Below are 12,084 nucleotides of genomic sequence, written 5' to 3' on the forward strand. Positions count from 1 at the left end.
CAGCCTAATGGATATGGCTTCACATGAGGTTTTGTTTGTAATCCCAACTTCTTTACAATTGTTTCAGAAATCACATTTACTTGTGATCCACTATCAAACAAAATATCAATCTTATTGTGCTTGGAAATTACTCTAATACGAAAAAGCTCATTTCTTTCCCTCTCATTACTTTCATTATCAATAGATTGTGCAGAATTACTTGTGGATGCTTCAGAATCTTTACCTTTAATGCTTGTGGCTATAACTGTTGTTTCATCGCCTGAATCTGATCCCAAGTCCTGTTGAATAGCAGCAACATTCTTTTTCTTCCTTCGATCGAACTTCTTAGGTCTCCGTTCTGGATGCAAAAGCCAACAATGTGCCTCATCGTGTCCTCCTTTCTTGCAATGAGTGCATGAAGGTTTATCCTTCTGTACAGTGTTTGCTTTCCTCTCCTTCCATTTCAGTTTCTTCTTTTCCTTGCTCTTGCTTACAGAATATTTAGATGATCGCCCAACCTCTGGGTTTACAGTCTTACCTCTAGCTTCTAGATGTGTGGCTTGAACTGATACATCATTTAAGCTAGTGGGATTAAACATGAGAATAATATGCTTTAAATAGCTATGAAGACCATCTATATACTTCAATAAAGTCTCAGGTGAATCTAATGATATACCTAGAGATAAAGCTCTCTTTCTGAATTCTTGAGTATAACTCTGTACACTTTGACCCTTCAACTGACGAAGAGTTTGCCAACTCATCATTGCCTGGTGCATGTAAGCTAAAGGATAGAATTGCTTTTTGATAGCAGAAACAAATTCATTCCAGGTAGAAATGATTTTACCATGCTTTTGTAGATCAACTTGTGTCTTGCCTTCCCACCATACTTGTTCAGTTCCTCCAAGTCGAAGGCTAGCCAGCTGAATCTTCTTCCTTTTTGAATCAACGTTTTGTACCCTCCAATATACATCAATTTGTCTTATCTAATTATCTAGCTTTTCTGCATTTAGTTCTCCATCATAAATTGGCAAATCAAACTTCACATCTAATTTAATCAAAGAAGTTTTCTTGTTTTTCTTATCAGGGCTAGTTTTATGTGAAGAAGATGATGAGGGTGATGGAGGAGATGGTGGAGAATTCATTTCTCCTTTTCCTTTGCCTTCTGGAGGGGCAACTAGAAAAGGTTCCTCTGCTCCTTTGTCTGGTTTGGGTGTTGAAGTGCTTTCACCTCGACCCTTCTTAAACTCCAGATACATCTCTTCCACCATGGCTCACATGGCCATAAAACTGTCCATGAACTGAGATTCTGATCCCAGTGGAGTTTCTTCTGCCATTCTCCTCTGAGAATAGACTCTTCCAATCTCTGGATTAGCCTCAACAAGTTCTCCTTCTCCTAGTCTGAGCTTTAATCTAGTTAGCATTCAAAATCCAGCACAAGCTTGTCTAACCTTAATAAAACCAAATGCTCTGATACCACTTGATCTGAAAATGAGATCTTAAATCAATATTAAGGTATTACAGACTCGTGCAGGATTTCCTATATCATTTAGTGCAATGGATCGAAATGATTGCGAATAATATAGACAATGAGGAATTAGAAAACATAACAGTCACACATCAACACAAGCAAAATAATAAATGAGTTCACTAGACCCCCCTGGCTACGTCTCCTGGTCCAAGCTTTTAGTGTCGACCTCTATATTATGTCTTCAAGAATAGAGTTTACAGGTGTGAGCTCAATCAGATCCATAACACAACAACAGTGATATTACATAGGGATTTCACTCGAAAACCTCGAGTTTAAAGAGTACACAGACTCTCCCTCTTAGTGCCTTTGATCAATTGTTCGTAGCTGTGTTTTCTTTGACTCTCTGTCTCTGAGCAACTGCTTCTCTCTCTCTCTGTCTCTGCCATTGAGTGGTTTTTAAGCCTCTCGGCCTTGTCCGTTCACCTTCCTTTTTGAGCTCTCTGCCTCCCGGCCTTTGTCCCTTCATCTCCCTGCTGAGCATTAAACACTCATTGCAAAACGCTTAAGGCACATAGGTAGCCATTCACAAATGGAAAGATCTTGGGCACAGGTGAAAATCCCCTGAAATTACACTTCTCTATTTACACAGAGAAATACCGGGAAAACAAAGCTGGACTTCAAACGATATAAAGTCCACCCCATAATCCTTTCGGGTCCGCGCTTGATCGCTATCACAAGTCCACCGTTGATCCACGATCTCCCAATCCAACGGCTGACAACCATTTCAGGTGGCCTATGTGCACGAAGATTACCCGCCCGAAAAAGCGGTTTTCTCTCTCCTGCGGCGTGCTACGTGTTGGCCAGTGTATGGGATCGGGCGGAGCCCGTCCAATACCACTTACCGCCTGAAGTCCGCCTGAAATACCATTTACCTCAGAACTTAAATAACATAAGGCCGTGTTTATAAACCTTTCGGGTCCGCCATTCTATCGCAATATCACATTGTATGTGGCCAAACATCAATACACGGGGAAATACAAAGAAATCCGCAAAAACCAGACTTCAAATATATTTAAATTTGACCTATAATTTTTATCGGGTCTGGGTCTATCGCATGTTGCATATTGTGGGTCTTTGTATTGTTTCCAGTCCACTCGCCGATATCGGCGAATCGCATATCGGCCCTTCGCAATACCACGGGCCATGGTCCATTCCCATATATTGTTGCGATGCGATAATCGCGAATCACATATCGCTTGTGTCTCTGGTCTGTGGTAAGTCCTTCCCTTTTTAAATCTGTGATGCGATATATGTGGTCTCCGCCGTTGATCTACGCGCCGATCCGACGGTCCACGTTATATCGTTGGATCGTAGTCGCAACTCACTCAGGGTTAGCGTCGATATGCTCCGTTGACCTCTGCCGATGTGATATCGCCGATTTGATCTGGACCGTTGATCGGCCCGATCCGATGGCTCCTGTGCAACGCCATTTGAACCTTCGCTTAGCTCTGTTTTCGCCAATTCTTATTGTTTTTCCATGCGATAATGTTTTCTGATATTTGAAGACGTAGAGGTTTAGAGGGTTTAAGATCCATTTTGGATCAATTGTCCCAATCCTGGTGGGCAATGAACCACCCTCCCTTAAAGGAAGGGGGGGGGGGGGGAATTCACTGCTATATCTTATACATCATGCTCTAACCCCTTGCGCCCCGAGATGTTAATCAAAGAAAATCGTTAAAAGGCAAAAGCCATATAAAGAAGGGTGGAAAAATCAAGGCTAGGGTACCTCATGTACCACGATTTCTCCCTCCTAAACCTTATAAACCCAAGTTTGGGCTTGCCTCTTGTTAGCTACCCTTGTGCTCAAGCATGTGACCCAGGGCTACCCCTTCTCATTTCCTACCTCATTCACCTATCTGCCACATGCCACCACCTTTTGACGGATGTACCTTGACTATATTATCCCCTTTAGAAGCATAAACCACTTAATAAGGTACTTGGTTAACCCCATTGGGAGTTTAGGAGACATTGGCACATCCAGAAGCCCATTATAGAAGGGCAAACCATTATGAAGTCCTCAGCTGTGGTCCTTGATAGGGTAAGCTTATTTGCTTGATTTCTCTAATGACTTGTTGTATTGGAAGCCTAGGGGACGCATTGGATCTTATGTAGGATTACAGATGGTTTCCATTTGGGGTTTGGTTTCCTTATACGGGGTCCTACTTCTCTAGAGGGCTACATTGGCACATATAGGGTGAGCATTGAGTGCCATGAGCCTCCACAACAGCTGATTGCACTTCATGGATCCCCACAACCATTCAAAGATTGCTCGTGGTTCACTTATTGGATGAGGAGGATGCACTTGATCCATCATGCCCAGCTGGCCCCAGATCTACACCATACACTTGGCAGATGATCCAGGACTTCTACGATGATGTGGCATCTCCTACATCATCCTAGCCCTTGAGGGTGACCCAGAGGCATGTTCGATTTGTTTGGAGACCCATGAGGACACTTGTGTGCCCCCACAATCATTTGGAGCACCACAGGTTATTACAAGGGACCAACCCCTTGTCCACTGCTTTTGAGGGTCCTATTCTTCATTATATCACCCATGGACCTCATTAGGCCTCTTAGAGGGCCCTACGACATGCATTGATTATTATTTGACCTCTTGAGACACTTACTTTTTCATTTATGAGCTAATTTGGTGGGCTTGTCACCAAAAGTTGTACTATTAGCACATTTTTTGTTTTTGGGCTTATGTAGGCCATGGAGGCTAATTCAAACTCCTAAGATGTGTATAAATACAAATGAGACGAGATCATTTTTCATCATCACTTTGGATTGGATCTCTCTTTCTCTTTAGAGAAATTTTCGCTTTTTTCTAGAGGATGAATTGGAGCTTTTATGAATGAATTTTGATGTATGGTTATTGGTCTATTTTCTCTATTGTCATTTGTGAATGGTTGGATATACTCTATTGCAATTAAGTATGAAATTTTGATGTTATTCTTGTTACTTTTGTCATAGATGCTGGATTGGGATTTTCGTTGTTTTAGGGTTAATTACTGCATGCAGTTATTGCTTAATATTGTGGAATTGTATCTATTATAACGTTCTCTCCATGTATGGGCCATGTAGTGTGAGCGAAATCTCCTAGGGGTAAAATTTGACCTTGATAAGCCATTTCTCTTGTGCATTTGAAGTATAAAAGTTGCAAGATTGCTTTCATTTGACCTAGAGGGTTTGTGAAGTAATTTTGAGGACTCCTTGACTGGGAACCAAGAAAGCTTACACAAAATCAACATAGACTCCATTCTCCCAAGGATTAAGGCACTGATCTACCAAGGGTGGTCACCAAAAATCTTATTATTTCACCTTCTCCCAAGTCTAGCCACATTGGGGTGCCTAGGGCATCAACTTCCCGGCAAGTTAGCCACTTCAAAAATTCAATCTCCTAGGGTCTCCTGCACTGGCATTTCCTCTAGTGTTCTTCCAAATTTGAAGATATTCCGATAACGGAGTTGGGAGAAAAGCTAACCCCTAGCTTTGAGACCAAAACTTGCCTTGCCATCCCTAAGGCTAGCACTTCCCAGGGTCAAAACAACATCATTGAGTGAAGTACTTTCTTTGATCCTTACCACCTTGTCTAGGGTAAGCAAATCATTGATTATTTCATACTTTTGCCATACACTAGACCGGGTCCACTTGGTTCCGTGTGGTCCCACTCTTTCAAAGGACTATTCTTCAAGAAGCATCTGGGATTTCCAACTTTAACAAGGATTTAGGGTGTGGGAAACTCCTTTCAAAGTCTATTCTCATACACCTAGCCCTCAAAATTCTCCTTCCCTTAGAAGCACATTGTCCCTTGCTTAGAAAGCAAGTAAGCCCCATTCTTCAAAACCTTCTCGGAAAGGGTCTGGGTCACTCATATCCATTAACTTGTTAGTCATTGGTGACTCCATACATATCGGGTCTCCTCCCATCGGTGAAAGTCGTAAATAGAAGGGAGCCTTAGCTGAGGTGACGAGACTCCATTGTTTCCCTTGGCCTAGCATTTGCCCTTAGGGTTTCCCCTTTAGGTCCCCTGCTAGTTTGAGCGGTAACAGTTGCCAGAGTCAGAAATCTGTACCCAAATAGATAAATATTAAAAAGCACTTGGCTAGAGGAGTTTTTGACTTTTGATGCTTCTGTTGGGCACCACAAATTGATCTCCGCTAAAATATTAGCTCAGAAAACCCCACATTGCCTCCTTGTCTGCTGCTGTTGGAAACATAAACAATAACTGCATGATAAAATAAAATTTAGTGGTTTTTTTTGCAGATATATTGGGCCCTGCAGAGATGTCTATGTTTGTCTCTGGGGCTTCCCTTTCTCCCTCCAAAAACACGGTTTCTAAAAAAATCTTTTGATGTGTTTCTGGCATTTTCTGTGAGGGATGTCCCCTGATAAAGGAGCTATCGCTCAATTTCTGGGGACTTGAGGGAATGGCCCCCCTCCCCGACAGATCACAGGATGCCCCCACTGCCTGGGGATGTTTGTGTCCAAAATTGGGGACACGTCCCCCCAATCTAGTGGACATACTCTCCAGCAGCAGAGTCTATGCCACCAGTTACCTGCTGACAATATGGTTTTGTTTATTGAGTTTATGGCTGTAAATGTTTTCCTGACTTATATAATTGTGAATAAAATTTTAAAATGAAAATAAATAGAAAATAAGATGACCTTTTGGTTGCCATGGATAATTGAATGGAAGGCTTACTTGAGCATTGTTGGAGCCAAAGCACTTCAGTTAGTGGCCTGGTATCTGTTTTACAGGTTGGTCTTGTTTATTGGAGTGGATTTTGTAGATTATTTCCTTGTTGCATGTTAATTCTAAGAATAAGACATAATATTATACGTTATTGAATTTTCTATCAGGCCCCACTCTTTGTAGGTCAGAACTAACTATTTTCAAAACTTTCATGCATTGGGATTCAGGAATTATTTTATAACTAAGAAAACAAATTCCGAAAGCATTTCATCTCTTCACAGTTTTATTATGCAATATTGTTTTTTGTATAGTAAGGACATCAGTCAGGATTTCTCAACTTTACTGAGGCAAGATGGATGCCATGTGGAATTTTGTCAATTTTCGTAAAATTTTATAAACAATGGACTGACATCAATTTGCTTCCTCATAGGCTGTTTAGAGCATGTTCAGCTTCATGGTAGCTTTGGTGCAATTTTTTTTATCAGAAACATTGTTTTTGTCTTTAGTGGTTTTGTTAAAGTTCTATTTGAGTAGTTTTTCTTTGATGAGAAACCCCTTTATTCTTTCAAAATATTTCCTCATCTCAGAATGCATGACACTATAAGCCATACCTTTTTAATTATAGTTTCTAAATTATTTGAGTTATTCATGCTTATTTTGGATAATTTAAAACCTTAGCACAAATAAGTGTTTACCTTAGTACTGCTTTTCTTGGTCCACAATCTGGTGTATGTTGTCTCTGAGGATTCTTGTACTGGGTTTTGTATGCACTTCTCTTCTCAAGATTTCTGTTCTTGGGAAATAAATGTCAGATAACTAGGAATCAGTAGTAGGCTTATTGTAGATATCAACTCTGTGTACAGGTTTAGCTGGCCTTCGAGTAGGATATGGAGCTTTTCCATTGAGCATTATCGAATACCTATGGAGAGCAAAGCAACCATACAATGTTTCTGTTGCAGCAGAAGTTGCTGCCTGTGCGGCACTTAAAAATCCAGCTTATTTACAGGTAATGGATTATTGTCTTATGTTTATGGAGGCTTTAATAACCAAGACAGTTTCGATAACCATTGCAAAAATTTGTCAACGGCATCCATCGTAAGAAACAAAAATATGCCAGTGGCTTTGGCTTGGCTTGCTATTTTGTATAATGCTCCTTGTATTGCTAGATCCCAAATTCAAGTGATTACTATGCTATTTTCCTGCCATTATTCTTTCGTTTTGATTTGACAAATTACATTTCTGTTATGTGCATTTTAGAAAGTGAAAGAAGCACTGATGAATGAAAAGGGGAGACTATATTCCCTGCTGCAAGAAGTGCCATTTTTGGAACCTTATCCTAGCTACTCAAATTTCATTCTTTGTGCAGTCACTCATGGAAAGGATGCCAAAAAAGTAAAGGTATGGCTTCCTTATGAAGTTAGTGACTACTTGATGGTGTTTATCTATAAAAGCTATGTGATATGTATAGTTACATATTATCCTTTACTACAAATTACATAATTTCCTTTGCTAGGCTATCAATTACCTTTGAGAGATGGATGACTAATTTGTCTATTCCTATATTGGTGGTGTATTTTGTTCTTGCACCCTTCCAAATACAAAAAGGATCTTCACCTTTGCATGGATGCATTTAATTATTGTATCTGAATTTTTACTATGGGCCTTATTTGTTAAGAAATCAATGCATGTAGATATTATGGTTTAATTCCTCATTCCTTGATAATTACTTGTGATTTATCTTTTACTTCATAATTATGTTATCTTTCATCAAACAATTACCAAATAAAATGTATGAAGATCACAAGAACAAGGAACACAAGATATAGGCACTTAGCCAGGGCAAAACCCCTATTAAGGGGAAAACCTAGTCAAACTCTTCCACTAGTAGATTCAAATCAAGATGAGACAATTCAAGACCCTTTTTGACCTAGACAAAGACCTCCTCCAATCACCAAGTCAGCCCTTCCTTCAAGTAGATGTATTCTATCACAATCTCCAAGTGTCAGCTCCCTATAAGCAGCTTCAATCTAGAATTTTGGCCCCAGTTACAGAATTTCAGACCTGCAGCTACATCAGAATTTTCGGCCCCCAGCTACTCGTCCAAAAACCCTAAAATTTTCACACATGTGAGAAAGAGATGCCTAGAAACTTTGATTTTCCTTCTTCCTTGAATTAGGTCTTCTTCTCTTGCAATTCACTCTCTTTTTTGTCCTCTTTTTCTTGTAGATCAAACTTGTGTGAGTGTGTTTCCAAATGAGTCGAGCTGCCTCTATTTATACTGCTTCCACAGGGTTGAATTGCCTCCAATAGGGCTGACTTTTCCAGGACAAGTCCAACTTGGTGAGGAGGGACAAAATGACTATTTTGACTCAAAAATAAATTTCTTTACATGATGCAAAAGCCCAAGAAGGTTCTAATAAATATGAAAATGACTCTCTGGAGTCTTGACAAAACCTCGAAGCCTTCAATGGAGGCTATGACCTAGAAAACAAATGAAAGAACATGAAACCCATGCTTCAAAATAAATTTTTCATTTACAATAAAAATTTCTTTTGACATTATGACTCAAATACAATTATGATGACTGGCACTACTTACCTCCTTCAACATTACATTTATACAAGGGTACATGGATAAACTCAAAATGATATGATCTATGAAGAGACACGGCACGCATAGTGCTACAGATTAGATCCTGACTAGGGTATCTAAGCGGGTGGGACTAGGGTGTGTTCCAAGCTTCAGCTTCTATAGGTACTATCGGGCTTCTACTCTAACACCAACCTAGGGATCTAGGTGCGTATCCAAGGTCAGAGCTCTAAGACCAATGACACCTTCCCTACTTCGGGATCTAGACATCATCACAATCCATCCAAATGTCCTCCCAAGCATCTTGTTGCCCCAAGAAGCTTCCTCTCTCCTTGTCTACTAAATCTAGAATATCAACCAATCCAAGCATGCTTCTGAAATATTCAAACTTCTTATTTGGAAGAGACTTCGTCAACACATCAACTACCTACTCATTTGTTGGAATATATTGTAGCTTCACGACCCAATCCTACACCAAATTTGTAATGTAGTGGTACTTGTTGTTAATGTTCTTTTTCCTGGAATGGAATACGGGATCTTCAAACATCTTGATGCTGTTTTGATTATCACAGTTTATCACAGTAGGATCTAGTGGTCCTCCAAACAAATTTGATAGGAGTTTTCTTCACCAAACTGCTTCCTTTCCTACTTCACATGCAACAACATATTCGGCCTTAACACTAGTCAAGGCAATTGAATCTTGCTTTCTAGTCATCCATGAAATCATTACGGATCCCAAACTAAAACAACCACCAATAGTGCTTCTTCCATCTGTTTCATTGCCATCACAATTAGAATCGGTAAAACCTGTTAATCAAATTTCCTTCCCATCATATTTTAGGCAGTGATGAATAGTTCCATGTAGGTATCTCAAAGTGTGCTTTGCTGTTATCCAATGATCATGACGAGGTTCCATTTGAAATTTACTTAGAACATTTACACAACAAAGCATATATCAGGTCTTGTGTTCACCAAATATGTCAAGGAGCCAACCAACTTTCGGTAACTTGTGGGATCAATAGGACTAGAATCGAAACTTCTTAATTTCTTGAGATTTGTGATCATGGGAGTTTTCATAGGCTTGGAATCCATCATACCGAACTTTTGTAACATCTTGATTATGTACTTTCCTTGACCAAGATATATTTCACCAGGTTTCTACCAAACTTCCAAGCACAAGTAGTAATGCATAGGTCCTAGATCCTTCATTTCAAATTTAGCTGCCAACATCTTCTTACATTCTAGAATTCCGTGCTTGTAACAAATAAATCATCCACATATAGAAGATAGACATCCATTCTTTTTTACTAGGCCCTAGGAGCTTGCTTCAAGCCATATAGGGCTTTATGTAATCTACAAACATGAGTTTCCTTGTTATTGATCTCAAAACCTTCTGATTGCTCAATGTATACTTCTTCATCAATTGTTCCATTTAGGAACACTATTTTGACATCCATTTGATGTATATTCCATCCCATGGTGGTTGCTAATGAAACCAAAGATCTAATAGAAGTATACCTAGCAGTAGGAGCAAAAGTTTCTACGTAGTCTATTCCTTCCTTTTGTGAGAAACCCCTTGCAACAAATCTTGCCTTGTATTTTTGTATTTGTCTATGCTTCCATCAACGTCATGTTTAATCTTGTAAATGTTAGAAAATCTGAAAGGCAGAAAGATTTTCTTATGCTGATAATTACTTGTGATATTATTATGTTCTTATTAACTTTTTTATTTTCTTTCTTTATCTTCTTCTCATCAAGTAATTATCAAAGCAAAAACATGAAGATCAGGGATACCAGAAGTAGGTACTTAGCCAGGGCTAAAGCCCCTATATAGGGGAAAACCCAATCAAAAACTCTACCTTCAGTAGATTCAAAAGAGATAGACCAAGACCTTAGACGAACAACCCTTCCTCCTGCACCAGGTGAGCCTTTCAAGATGATTTAGTAATCTCTTTTTATCCAACAACTTCAGCCTAACAACAATCCAAAAATTCGACTTCCTAGCTACAAAATTTCGACCCCCAACTACAAAATTTCGGCCAAGCTTCAACTCTGTAGTTTTCGGCCCCTCCGTCTACTTCACAGCTTCACACGTGTGTGTGTGTGTGTGTGTGTGAGAGAGAGAGAGAGAGAATTTTGACTTATTATGCTCGAGAGAGCTCTCCTTCGCTAGCCCTTTCCTCTTCTTTCCTTGAAATTCACACTTTTTCTGGCCCCAGAAGTTGCAGATCAAACTTGTGAGTGTGAGTGACAAATGAGGTCAAGTTGCTGCCTTTATATAGGAGTTTTTGCCCCTCTGTTTAGGTCGACTTGTCCAATTTGAGGCCGACTTGGTGGAGGAGGCCTAATTGACCTATTTTACAATAAAATAAATTTCTTCTTTGACAAATAGAGACCAAGAAGGGTCTTTTACAATATGACATGGACAAGGACATTTGACATAAACCCTAGAAGCCTTCAATGGAGGCTTTGACCTAAAAGCAATTGACCCAAGCATGAAACCCATGCTTTAATGCTAATTTCTTTAATAATAATTTTTCTTTTTCTTTCCTTTGACAAATATATTTCATTATGACTCAAATACTATGAACTACGAAGAGTTCTAGCACACTCAGTGTTGCGGACTAGAAACCTAACCAAGGTATTCTATCTGGGTGGGACTAAGATGGACTCAAGCTTTCAGCCACTCTAGGTACCATTAGGCTTACTAGCTAACCATCAACCTAGGGTTCTAGGTACATATCCAAGGTCAAATCTCCATGACCAACGCCACCCCCCCTCTTCGGGATATAAACATCAACACATAGGCCAGCTAGATGTTCTCCCAAGCATCCCGTATTAGATGCTTCAACTGCCCCCATCAAACTAGATATATCCATTGGTCCAAGCATACTTCCAGAGTGTTCAACCTTTTTATGGAGAGATTTACTTGTACAAACACAAACCCCAATCAATAATAAACTTTCAAATATACATACAAATAAACACAAACCTTCGGGGTCCTCAATCATTCTGATGCTACTTTCAGCCTCATGTTATATACAATTTGTCGGAAGCTTTCTTATTCTTTCATTTCTTCAGCAGCACCAAATACATCTTCAGATATTTTGTTTGCAACTTCATGAACATTTATCGATAGTACTTTTGCTTACTTCAAAGAATTCACTATCATAATACGCCCTCCCTCTTCACTGGGGAGATATACCCTTTCTTCTATTGTAACATCGAAGAACTTTCATGGCTTCTATTATTTCTTATGGTATCAAGGTTCACATAACTTCCTTCATCATTC

At 39.6% G+C, this 12,084-nt stretch overlaps 1 protein-coding gene across 3 annotated transcripts in view; it reads left to right on the forward strand.

The window, feature by feature from the left end:
- The window catches only part of LOC149146402 (histidinol-phosphate aminotransferase, chloroplastic-like), a 151,207-nt gene that overhangs the window by 123,160 nt on the left and 15,963 nt on the right, over positions 1 to 12,084 (forward strand). For 2 of the 3 annotated variants that reach the window (XM_089453390.1, XM_089453391.1), the window contains exons 8-9: positions 7,067 to 7,209; positions 7,461 to 7,601. In XM_089453390.1, the coding sequence (XP_089309516.1) occupies positions 7,067 to 7,209; positions 7,461 to 7,601 (284 nt within the window). The remainder of the gene's footprint in view (positions 1 to 7,066; positions 7,210 to 7,460; positions 7,602 to 12,084) is intronic. The other variant, XM_089453392.1, reaches the window with a different exon arrangement.

Source organism: Pinus tabuliformis, chromosome X, assembly GCF_031772625.1.
Source record: "Pinus tabuliformis cultivar Carrire ecotype Pingquan chromosome X, CPIR1, whole genome shotgun sequence".
Lineage (NCBI taxonomy): Eukaryota > Viridiplantae > Streptophyta > Pinopsida > Pinales > Pinaceae > Pinus > Pinus tabuliformis.